The sequence below is a fragment of the Aquarana catesbeiana genome, linkage group LG02, assembly GCF_042186555.1.
Source record: "Aquarana catesbeiana isolate 2022-GZ linkage group LG02, ASM4218655v1, whole genome shotgun sequence".
In the NCBI taxonomy this organism is placed as follows: Eukaryota; Metazoa; Chordata; class Amphibia; order Anura; family Ranidae; genus Aquarana; species Aquarana catesbeiana.
Window position 1 is genome coordinate 312107942 of NC_133325.1, and position 13162 is coordinate 312121103.

The following is a 13162-nucleotide window of genomic DNA, read 5'->3' on the forward strand; positions in this document are numbered from 1 at the left end:
GTACTCGACATAAGATAATCTTTTTTATGTCATCAAACATTTGGGCAATATAGTGTGTTTTAGTGCATTCAAATTTAAAAAAGGGTTTTTTTTCAAAAAGTGTGCGTGCAAATAGTGTGTAAAAAGAAAAATTGCAACACCCATCATTTTAATCTGTAGGGACTTTGCTTTAAAAATATATATATATTGTTTGTGGGTTCAAAGTAATTTTCTAGCAAGAATATATTTTTTCATGTATACAAAAAGTCTCAGAAGAGTGGGTGATGTGTGGCATAAGCTTCTAATGTTGTGCATAAAATGCCAGGACCCCTTTTTGGAAAGTAGACACACCAAGCTATTTGCTGATAGGCATGTTGAGTCCATGGAATATTTTATATTTTTCCACAAGTTTCGGTAAAATGACTTTTTTTTTTTTTTTACACAAAGTTGTCACTAAATGATATGTTGTTCAAACATGCCATGGGTATATGTAGAATTACACCCCAAAATACATTCTGCTGCTTCTCCTGAGTACGGGGATACCACATGTGTCAGACTTTTTGGAGTCTATCCGCGTAAAGGACCTGAAAACCAATCACAGCCTTCAGGCTTTCTAAGGGCGTAAAATGGTGATTTCACTTCCTCACTAGCTATCACAGTTTCGGAGGCCCTGAAATGTCAAGATAGCACAACCCCCCCCCCCCCCCCCCCCCCCATGACCCAATTTTGGAAAGTAGACACTTCAAGCAATTTGCTAAAAGGCATGTTGAGTCCATGGAATATTTTATATTTTGCCCCAAGTTTCAGGAAAATTACAATATTTTTTTTTTTTTTTTTTTTTTTTTTTTTTTTTTTTTTACACAAAGTTGTCACTAAATGATATTTCTGTTCAAACATGGCATGGGTATATGTGGAATTACACCCCAAAATACATTCTGTTGCTTCTCCTGAGTACGGGGATACCACATGTGTGAGACTTTTTGGGAGCCTAGCCGTGTACAGGACCCTGAAAACCAATCACCGCCTTCGGATTTTTTAAGGGCGTAAAATGGTGATTTTACTCCTCACTACCTATCACAGTTACAGAGGCCCTGAAATGTCAAGATAGCACAAAACCCCCCAAATGACCTCATTTTGAAAAGTAGACATCCCAAGGTATTTGCTAAGAGGCATGACGAGTATTTTGCAGGTCTCAAAGAAAGAAAGGGAAAATGTATTTTTTTTTTCTTTTTTCAAATTTCAAAACTTTGTGACAAAAGGCGAGATCTGCAAAATATTCAATACACCTCTCAGCAAATAGCTTGGGGTGCCTACTTTCCAAAATGGGGTCATTTGGGGGGGGTTTGTGCTATCTTGGCATTTCATGGCCTCCGAAACTGTGATAGGCAGTGAGGAGTGAAATAAAAAATGTACGCCCATAGAAAACCAGGAGGCGGTGATTGGTTTTCGGGGTCCTGTATGCGGTTTGACTGCCAAAAAGTCCCACACATGTGGTATCCCTGTACTCAGCCAAAGCAGCAGAATGTATTTTGGGTGCAATTTCACATATACCCATGCCATGTTTGAACAATATATCATTTAGTTACAACTTTGTGTAAAAAAAAAAAAAAAAGAAAAAAGAAAATTGTTAATTTTCCCGAAACGTGGCAAAATATAAAATCTTTGATGGACTCAACATACCTCTCAGCATATAGCTTGAAGTGTCTTCTTTCCAAAATGAGGTCATTTGGGGGGGGGGGGGGGTGTTGTGCTATCTTGACATTTCAGGGCCTCTGAAACTGTGATAGGTAGTGAGGAAGTGAAATCACCATTTTACGCCCTTAGAAAGCCTGAAGGCAGTGATTGGTTTTCGGGGTCCTATACATGGTGGGGCTTCCAAAAAGTCTGACACATGTGGTTTCCCCGTACTCAGGAGAAGCAGCAGAATGTATTTTGGGGTGTAATTCCACATCTATCCATGGCATGTGTGAGCAATATATCATTTAGTGACAACTTTGGGCAAAAAAAAAAAAGAAAATGTTTGTAATTTTCCTGAAACTTGTGGCAAAATATAACATGGACTCAACATGCCTCTCTGCAAATAGCTTGGGGTGTCTACTTTCCACAATGGGGTCAATTTGGGGGGGGGGGGGGGGGGGGGGTTGTGCTATCTTGGCATTTTATGGCCTCCGAAACTGAAAGGTAGTGAGGAGTGAAATCAAAAATGTACGCCCTTAGAAAGCCTGAAAGCGGTGATTGGTTTTCGGGGTCCTGTACTCGGCTAGGCTCCCAAAAAGTCTCACACATATGGTATCCCTGTACCCAGGAGAAGCAGCAGAATGTATTTTGGGGTGTAATTCCACATATAACCATGGCATGTGTGCGCAATATATCATTTAGTGAAAAATTTACTTTGTGTAATTTTTATTTATTTTTTGTCAATCACTTGTGACAAAAAAATAAAATATTCAATGGGCTCAACATGCCTCTCAGCAATTTCCCTGGGGTGTCTACTTTCCAAAATGGGGTCATTTGAGGGGGTTTTGTACTGCCCTGCCATTTTAGCACCTCAAGAAATGACATAGGCAGTCATAAACTAAAAGCTGCGTAAATTCCAGAAAATGTACCCTAGTTTGTATACGCTATAACTTTTGTGCAAACCAATAAATATACGCTTATTGACATTTTTTTTACCAAAGACATGTGGCTGAATACATTTTGGCCTAAATGTATGACTAAAATTGAGTTTATTGGAATTTTTTATAAAAAAAAAAAGTAGAAAATATCATTTTTTTCCCAAATTTTCAGCCTTTTTCCATTTATATCGCAAAAAATAAAAATTGCAGAGGTGATCAAATACCATCAAAAGAAAGCTCTATAAAAAGGACGCAAGTTTCATTTGGGTACAGCATTGCATGACTGCGCAATTATCAGTTAAAGCAGCGCAGTGCCAAATTGTAAAAAGTGCTCTGGTCATTAAGGGGCCAATTCTTCCGAGGCTTAAATGTTTAAACTCACTTGGTGCCTTACCTGCATTAAATTTGCCCCAGAACCTGTGAAATTCATATGTGTTGGGGTTTAAAGGGATGAGGTGGCAACCCTACATATGTGCGGCGTGTGGGCATTAAAGCCCGCCCTTTTCCTGCCACACATATGGGTCAGGTGGTTGTAAAGGGGTTAAATACTGAAATGTCAGGGATAAATATGGGGATTTCATGACCTTCACCAAACATATAGCATAGCAAACACATATACACAATTTGTGGATCAAAAGGCTGCATATCTTTGACTGAACCATTAGACATAATACAACGTAAAGCTTTTGGATATATATAAGTAAGAAAAGAAAAAGCAAGAGTATGCATGTCCCTTTAAAGTGGATGTAAACCCTTACATATATCCATTGACGTAATTAGTCTCAGGTGATACACAGTGATGAAACAAATCCTCCTACATGAGATTTACCTGTTTATCTGCAGCCCCCTCTTCTCTACATCATCCTAAAACACACAGGTGAAAGGCTTTTTTTCCAGCTCCAGGCAGGGGACAGGGATCTGATGTCACACACTGCATAGCACTAAGAGGAGAGCTGAGTGTAATCTGATACCTGAGTAAAAGGAATGGACACGCCCCCCTCTACACACCATTATAAGAAAACATGGACCGTTGAGGCTGTCAGTCATCTGCTGTGTGCCGGGGGTGGGTTTGGGCATCACCAGGGATTCTGTGGTGTTGAGTCAAGTGACTCATGCAGATAGCAGAGGGAGGAGAGATCAGAGAGGAGCCACACTAGGTGCTTTGGAGTGAGGCAAGTACACAATATAGAAGAATGTGCTTTGTTCATTTTTTATATCAGAGGTTTACAATCACTAATTCCTGCATACCTCAAACAAGTACATATTACTGAAACAAATTATGTATTAACCAATTATGGACATGGATAGAGGGGCACACTTTTTGAGATAAGTACATTTAGAGAGACTTTGTCACCTCACCCATTCATGCCAGAATGACAGAGTATCTTGAAAGAAAACTCATGACCCACTTATACTTCGCTACACTACACCACCACATTTTTCTCCTTTGGAGCTGAGTCAAACCCTGTGTAGGCTAAGTTTAGGATGGCATTGGACAGGGTTTATAGGGTTCAGGACTTCTTCCCCTCTTTCACGTGACATTGTTTGGGCCTGCCCATTGGCTACTTGACATGTGCAGAATGGAAAAATTTGTTTGGTATCAGATAGATTCATTATGTTGCTATTTTTGTTTTGCGTTCTGGAATTAGTTATGAAATTCAATAAAAAAAGGTTTCATTTATAAATTTAACGAATTCCAACTTTTCAGAATGATTAGAATTTGGATCGGTCGAAAAACGATCGACCGATCTGAATTTTGCGTGAAGAAATAGCTGCTTGTTAAAGTGGTTGTAAACCATGCTACACCACTTCACCCTGCAGGTAAGCCTATAATAAGGCTTACCTGTAGGTATCGTGAATATCTCCTAAACTTGTATCCGCATGTGCCGACACCATTGGCACATGCGCACTGAAGAAACGGCTCGCTCGTGCCATTTCTTCAGGAGCTGTGCTGTGACCGGTGGCTCCCAAGTGCACATACAGAAGTGACGTCATAGTGGCTCCAGCCAGTCACAGCACCAGTGCCAGCGAACCCGGAAATAACTCCGGGAAACATGTCGCCAGTCACATCGGGAGCTGTGATCAGAGTAATGACACTGCTAGCCCATCCCCCTACAGTTAGTAATCACTCTCCTAGGACACACTTAACCCCTCCCTGCCCCCTAGTGGTTAACCCCTTCACTGCCAGTGTCATTTACACAGTAATCAGTGCTTTTTTAATCGCACTGATCGCTGTATAAATGACAATGGTCCCAAAAATGTGTCAAAAATGTCCGACATGTCCGCCATAACGTCGCAGTCACAATAAAAAGCGCTGATCACCGCCATTACTAGTAAAAAAAAAATATTAATAAAAATACCATAAAACTATCCCCTATTTAGTAAACGCTATAACTTTTGCGCAAACCAATCAAATGCTTATTGCGATTTTTTTTTTTACCAAAAATATGTAGAAGAATAAGATCGGCCTAAACTGAGGAAAAAAAAATGTTTTTTTTATATATTTTTGGGAGATATTTATTATAGCAAAATGTAAAAAAATAATGCGTTTTTTTCAAAATTGCCGCTCTTATTTTGTTTATAGCGCAAAATATAAAAATCGCAGAGGTAGTCAAATACCACCAAAAGAAAGCTCTATTTGTGGCAAAAAAAGGACGTCAATTTTGTTTGGGAGCCACATCGCACGACCGCGCAATTGTCAGTTAAAGCGACGCAGTGCCAAATCGCAAAAAACGCTCTGGTCAGGAAGGGGGTAAAATCTTCCGGGGCTGAAGCGGTTAAAGTATCACTTGTAATGCATGGTAGTTTTTGGTTTGCTGCTGACTTTGTGCACTGACCACCATACAATTGTGTATATAGAGTAAATAGAGGACTCCCATCAAAGAAGAAATGTAATACTTACCCCTCCTGGCACCTCCTGTGCCACAAATCTCTACTCTAGTAAAGAGTAAGTGTCACCTGGAGAATTGCTACATTCATAGGTTCAGTCTATCAACCCCTGCATCAATACTGTGTCCTGTTGTAACACAGGGGCTGCCGGGAGGATCAACAAACTTTTCTCTAAGACCTCTTTCATACTAAGGTTTTTTCTAGCGCTAAAGAGCTAAAAATAGCGCCTGAAAATGCCTCCCCTGCAGCCCCAGCATGAGAGCCCGAGTGCCGAAGCAGCATCTTTCAGGCAGTGGGGGAGCAGGGTATACACCGCTCCTCCACCGCCCCTGCCATTGAAATCAATGGGCACCAGTGCCAAATCGCCTGCAAATCGCAGCGGCGCGTTGCACCCTTTATTCGGCTGCTAGTGGGGGTTAAAAGTGCCCCACTAGTGGCCGAAAAGCGCAACTATAACAGTGGTAAAGCGATGCTAAAATAAGCGGCGCTTTACCGCTAACCCCCCCCCCAGTGTAAAAGCACTTTAACCTTTAATTGACACTGAGAGAGAGGTCTCCTTCCCTGCCAGAATACAGAAATCCTTGTGCATTATTATTACATCTTATGGTTGCTTATTGAATAAACCCATGTACACATACAAAATTTAATTTTACATATAAAAATAGCATACAGTGAGCATAATGAATAAAGATGTCAGCACCACTTCATTTGCTCCAAAAGTAAACAAGTTCCTAGTACCTGCATCAGGCCAAAGCCATTGTTATGGTCACCCCAACCATCTTTCAGAACACTTCCTCCACGTGATTCCCGGGACATAATACCAGCAATTATAGATGGATCAGTATTTTTTTGTTTAGCCACTGAGAGAATGTTACTCTTGTATTTATTTATGCGTCCTAAGTCATTTTGGGCCAGCCTTTTTGAAGCCTCTACTCCTTTATAACAATGAAAAGATGAAATTATGTCAGTAGTGATCTTTGTATTGTTATTACAGAGTAAAATGTTAGTGCCTTAGCCAATATGGTCTAACCTCAATTATAGACTTGTCCTTGTCCTTTTAGGTACCAAGATAACCCATAATTGCGGTTAGACCTCTTCCTTTTTTTATTGGTATTAAAAATATAACGAAAACCTAATAAAGCAAAAGTTGGTAAAATATAGAAGAATGAATCAGCACCAGCCCTTTTAAGTACTTTTGTAGCAATGGCAGTGACTGTGTATGTTAAACTGTTTGTAACCCTGAAAAAAAAATATAAAATAAAATAAATGGATCCTGTTCCTTTAAAACATGTTATACAGCACAGTGCTTGTGCTGTGTAATTTGGCTCTTTCACCTAAAATACCTGGCTGATCCTGCCTGGTTCTGCCCTCCCCCCTGTAAACTGACCATAGTTTATCATGGCTGCCAGGGCAGTTTTTTCCACTGGGCAAGCTGGGCAGGTGCCCGGGGGCCCCACTTGCCTGGAGGGCCCCATCCAGGCCCGATCCTCAGCGCTGCAATATGCTGCTTAAGTTGACTGACTGCACTGGTTGCTCACTTGCTAGAATTGCCGGCCGCCCGGCGTCTAGCTAGCAACCAGTGATGTCAGTCAGAGGCCGCTCCAGCATTCATAGCGCGCCGCGGCCGCACCCAGCGGCTAGTCAGCAAGCTCCACCCACCTGTGCCATGTTCTTCAGACAGCGTGGAGAGGGAGCAGAGTGGAAAGACGGCCCTGATTGATAGCTGGTGCTGCCTTGCTGCTGTGAGTGACACACTGTACTGCACCAGGCCGGCGGTCTCAAGTAAGTCTAACACTGTCTACTTAAGTAAGTTCAAGTTGTGCATCAAACACAGCCACTGTCTGTGCCCCTAAAACGCTGCCACTGTGCCCCTCAAACGCTGCCACTGTGCCCATCAAACGTTATATTGTCCAAACGTTGTGTTAATGTTTAAACACTGATTTAGTTGGAAGTACCAATAAATATAGCCTTATTGATAATTTGCATTTTTATTCTCGTGCGTGATTGTGTAGACAGGGCCCCAGTGCACTGTATTGCCCGGGGGCCTATAATGCTCTTAAGATGGCCCTGATGGCTGCTGAGCCCTGACACCGCGGTCAGTTTACGTGCCTCTGTCATCCGCAGCTCTCCTATGTCCTCTGCCTGTCAGCTCCAATCTGCTCCCCGATCCTCCCTTCCTGCTTCTATCATAACAGTATCATGCCCCTACAAACCAATTTCTACCTTATTTCAGAGCGTCTCCCGGCACTCACATGACTGGCTGCCTCTCTCATCCTCTCCTGCCCTCCTCCAGGCTGACGTCAGCAGGAGTTCTTGGCCCCTCCCACTGTAGCTGTCAGACTGGGAGGGGAGAGAGGCACGTCACGTGAGCGCCAGGAGGTGCTCTGAAATAGGTAGAAATGGCTTTTTTTTTTTTATAAAGGACATACAGTGGGACATATATTGTTACCTAACAGTGGACTGTAGGGACATGACAAGTGGCTTTACAATCACTTTAAGTAACAGGATATTTCATTTCAAGTATAGTGTTTGCTATAATTTACATCATAGCAATACTGACAAAATATAATGGAATAACATTTCATATGCCTTTACAGGTAAAGTGCACCTCATGCAAAACGTTTTTTCCTGGCCCTACCTCACGTCAGCACAAAGTGGGTTAACGCCTCTCCCCCACTGAAGTGTTCTTTTTATTTTTTCTTTGGTGATGCTCCAGGCCACCTGTGGATTGCAGTTGGTAAACGCTTTGGTTGCTGCAAGTATATCCCCCCTACCCTCTCATTAAGCTGGAAGACCCTGAGGCTGAGTTCGCACTGCCGTGTTGAGCAGCTCACAGCAGGGGTCTGGTGCATCCCTGTTCACCGTTTCAGGTCCAAATTTTTGGCTGAATTTGGACCTGAAATAGACCAGAAGACGCAAATTAGTAATAACTTACCACAAACTTTCAATTTGTCTTGCTTGGCTGTTGCACAAGAAGCACCAGTCGTGGGAATGTCATTGATGTCCATATCGTTTCCAGATGTGTATAGTGACTAGAAAAGAAAGCATATACAGAGTCAGATTTCCAAATTTGGCTGGTTCAGCAGGGATACAGATCATAGTAAAAAAAAAAAAAAAAAAAAAAAAAAAAAAAAAAAACGCAATGGGCGGGGTCCTGATGACCAGTATCGTTAGTCAAATCAGGTAACAGGTTACCGGCTCACCTAATAAGGTGGTGTTCCTTGTCAGAACAGGAGAAGTAGTCAAAATAAAAGGAGATTGGGGATAGGACCCAAGGTGTCCTTACCTTCAGTGAAGGAAAAGGAACAAACTGCGGTTTAACCTGATAACTTTATTAGAACAATTAGTAGAAAAACATTTTAATCATTGAAAGGAAAGCATAAACAATAGGAGATTGCATAAGGTAAAAACTGACAACGTTGTCACTTAAAAACGCATGCCCATGAGCTCAGCCATATCCAAGTCATCCACACGTGTCAATCATCTCAAGTCATTAAGTGTGACTTAATATATAATGCTTACATATGTTTAGGCGAGGTGAGTTCCGGGAAACCTTGGTAGCACAAGTCGGTACCCGTATTGTGCTTAACCATGGACCTCCAGACTCCCTATATGCCTATAGAGTTGCTGCATTGAGTCTTTACAATGTTAAAGAAAGCATTAGTTATCTCAGACAAATAAATGCAATTCTGGCTAGAAAGTATTCCTGATAGTTAGTGAACAGGACAGGTTTGATTTCTGGATGTAGCACTATCAATCATAGAGATAATATATATATATATAAAAAAAAAAAAAAAAAAATGCAGCACGCTGTGATGCAGGCATGCGACTTGAGTCCAGGAGAAACAATAGATCCACAACAAGCTTGTTAGTCATTCAGCACCATGTTTCCATGAAACATTAAAGATAGCACCGCATATGGATTGGATCGGAAAATATAGTCAGATGAGTCAAAATACAGAGCCTCCAAAGAGAGAAAAAAAAAAAAAAAAAAATTTAAATTCTCTTTCCCTTTCCTTCTTCCCTTTCTATTCTTTAAATGTTCAGGCTGTGATTGCTTGCTGGATATACCAGTTGAAAAGAGACTCACTGTTTAGATGATATTAGATTGGTGCTCAAATAGCAGCGACAAAGTGGTGAATCCAGAGTCCTTTGCAGGGGTCCACAGGTGTGCAGGATGCAAATCTCTGTATTCCTAGTCCTGGTGACACGCACAGGATGTTATCCACTCAAAACCAGCATGGGGCCGCCTGGCCATTTACTTCCAGTTTTCAGTTGTTTGTGGATTTCCAGTTTGCGGAGATAGGATGAGGGCTAAGGAGTGATGAAAAGCCCAAGTTGGCTATCAGCAGAGGGCATGCGTAGGCGCACACACACCGACATGTTTCACCCACTTGTGACGTGGGTTTCTTCAGGGTGAAGTGTTTGCATGAACAGAATCCTTTTATAGGCAGAGTGACACTCAGTGAATTACTTCCTGTTACATCACTTCCTGCCTAGACATGGTCATGTTAACCCCATAGGGGAATTCAGACTGCTGTAAGGAGAAAGTGTTTTTACACAGCTGCCATCTTGTGGCAGTATATGACTATTGCAGTTCATAGTATAATCATTGATGTAAAAGGTAAAATCGCCATTCACAAGTTGACATTTTATGCTTTTAATCACATCTATTAAATTCAATAGTAGTTATATTAAGATATGAATGTAAAGCTAAATACAGATAGATACATTTATACAGACTGAGGCTTATTATGATATTTTGACAATCGATCAATTCAGTGGAGATCAACTTATGGAGTCAGGAATACCTGTAAATTCAGCTCAGTGTTTAATCCATTTGGCGCGAGCGTCCCCAGCCGAAAAATCCACTCCTTTTCTTTTTGAAGTAGTATCAGGTCGAAGTCACCTCTTCTTACTGGAAGTTTTGGTTCAGCAGGGACCAGCCGAGTTTGGATCCATATATGGGCAGGCTGATTATACCAAAGTTGGTCCATTGGCTTGGGTACAATCAGCTTGTCAGATTTTTCTACATATGATTACTGCCAGTGGCTATATCTCTACTACCAGTGGCTCTAGCAGTAATCATTGTATTCTGCTGGCTAGGAATGCTCCCTACACCTCTCTGCTGACAGAATACAATAGCGTGTAGGGGTGCATTCAAGCTATTTTCTTTCCTTCTATCTATGGCCCGCCTTAGTTATATAGTTAGTCAGGTTGAAAAAAGACACAAGTCACAAACACTAGCTCAACCAATAGAAAAAAAATTAGAAAACCTCCATATACACAAATCTATACCAACAGTTGTTCCAGAGAAAGGCAAAAAATACAATAAAGCATGATCCAATTTGCTCCTGTTGGAGAAACAATCCTATCTGATCCCCCATGAGACAATCAGATACTCCTTGGATCAACTAACCCTGGTTTTATTACCTATAATTGTTAGTATCCAGTTAGATTTTGTGCATTTTGAAATAGTGTAATAAACACTAATGACCGCTATGTTGAGTTTGATGTGCAGTGTCGTCAGCAATTGCGACATATTGCCTCCCAGCCATCTGTCAACTGCTCTCTGAAAAGCCATGCAGCGCATATTGCTTTTCAGAGGGGTGGTGATGGTTGCCGCTAACTCTGCTAATGTGCACTTTTCCTAGGTTTTGACTTTTCAGTCATGATACCCTATATACTCTGATCCTTAGCAGACCTTAAAAGGTAGGAAACATCTCGAAGCTTATGTACTAAGATGATTAACATTAGGGATGAGCCAAACCCCCCCCCCTGGTTCGGTTCGCAGCAGAACATGCAAACAGGCAAAAAATTTGTGCAAACATCGTCAAAGTCTATGGGAGGTGAACGTGAAAAATCTAAAGTGCTCATTTTAAAGGATTATATGCATGTTATTGCCATAAAAAGTGTTTGGGGACCTGGGTCCTGCCCCAGGGGACATGTATCAATGCAAAAAAAATGTTTTAAAAACAGCCAATTTTTCGGGAGCAGTGATTTTAATAATGGTTAAAGTGAAACAATAAAAATGAAATATTCCTTTAAATATCATGCCTGGGGGTGTCCTTAGTATGACTGTAAAGTAGCGCATCTTTCCCATGTTTATAACAGTGCCACAGCAAAATGACATTTCTAAAGGAAAAAATGTAATTTAAAACTGCTCACGGCTATTATGTATCCCGGCAATATAGATAAAAATACCAAAAAAACAAAAAAAAATGGTGTGGATGTCCCCCCCAAAAGCCCTTCAGGTCTGGTATGGATATTAAGCGGCACCCCGCACCAAAATTTAAAAAATATATACACTCTGAACAGCAGTATATATACTATGCAGCCTGCCCTATATACTCTGCAGAAAATTGTGACTTAGGTGTTGGTGGTACCAGAACACTATAAGCCCTCACAGTTACTCTTGTTGGGCGCAGGAATGGGCCCTGCTGTGAAATAATATATTAAAAATTGTAATTACATGCCCCTGTTAAACAGAAGCAGAAAACTTGGGCCTTGGGTGGTGCTGGTGCCACAACACTGTAAGCCCTCACAGTTACTCTTGTTGGGCGCAGGAACGGGCCCTGCTGTGAAATATTAGATCAAAAATTGTAATTACATGGCCCTGTTAAACAGGGGTAGAAAAATTGGGCCTTTGGTTTTTGGTGGCGCCAGAACACTGTAAGCCCTCACAGTTAGTCTTGTTGGGCACAGGAACGGGCCCTGCATTGAAATATTATATAAAAAATTGTAATTACATGCCCATGTTAAAGGGGCATGTAATTGCAGAGGGAAAGTGTCACTGATGCATGCATTGTTGCTGCTCACTAGGGATGAGCTTCGAGTTCGAGTTGGAACCATGTTCGACTCGAACATCGCATGTTCGACCGTTCGTGAACGTTATGAGTCGTTCGCGCCAAATTCGAGTGGCGCGTCACGGCCCATAATTCACTGCGGCATCGCAGTGCATTGCTGGCTGATGATTGGCCAAGCATGCACTATGACCGCATGCTTGGCCAATCACAGCGCTGTCTGTACAGTCTGTACAGAGCCGTAATTGGCCAAAGCCAGGGTGGCTTTGGCCAATTATGGCTCAGGGGGTTTAGTACACGCCCCACACTATATAAGGCCGCCTGCCTTAGTGTGTTGCGGTGGCGGAGAGATAGACAGAGAGACAGTGTCATTTGATTTAAGTTAGATAGAGTAGGCAGGCGAGTCAGTTAGCTGCACTTACAGTGTATTGTGTATATATATGCATCCTAGGTGTTATATATACAAATTATATATATACACATATATATATGTATGTAGCGCTGGTAGATTTACAATCTACCGCAGTTTAGGTAAATTTTGTAAATTGTGTGTTAGGAAGGTTAAAAGTTCGCCTCTGTTCCACCTTGGCTGACGTTGTGTGTGCTTCCATGCTGACCGGTGGGTGTCGCTGTTACCATTAGGGAAGGGAAATGTGTCGAAGTGTATAGATGCTCCTCTGTCTCGGAGACAAGCTCGGTGGAGGTGGTCCTCCAAGTTGCATTCTGGGAAGGGGTATTTATGGGACAGACGCTATGTTCTAGGGTTCGTTTTACAGCCACCTGCTGGCCCTCCTGGCCGACAGGTATGCGGTAAGGAGCTACCTCGTGGTCCTCGGATAGGGAGGCCCACAATGCTACGGCGCAGGGGTGGGTCCA

The 13162-nt window shown here is 41.9% G+C and overlaps 1 protein-coding gene across 2 annotated transcripts in view; it reads right to left on the reverse strand.

The window, feature by feature from the left end:
• Nucleotides 1-13162, reverse strand: part of LOC141127861 (lysozyme g-like) — a 74133-nt gene that overhangs the window by 48869 nt on the left and 12102 nt on the right. For both annotated transcript variants that reach the window (XM_073614706.1, XM_073614707.1), the window contains 2 exons: nucleotides 8419-8515; nucleotides 6222-6418 (listed from right to left, as the gene is read on the reverse strand). In XM_073614706.1, the coding sequence (XP_073470807.1) occupies nucleotides 6222-6418; nucleotides 8419-8491 (270 nt within the window). In that variant the 5' untranslated portion in view covers nucleotides 8492-8515. The remainder of the gene's footprint in view (nucleotides 1-6221; nucleotides 6419-8418; nucleotides 8516-13162) is intronic.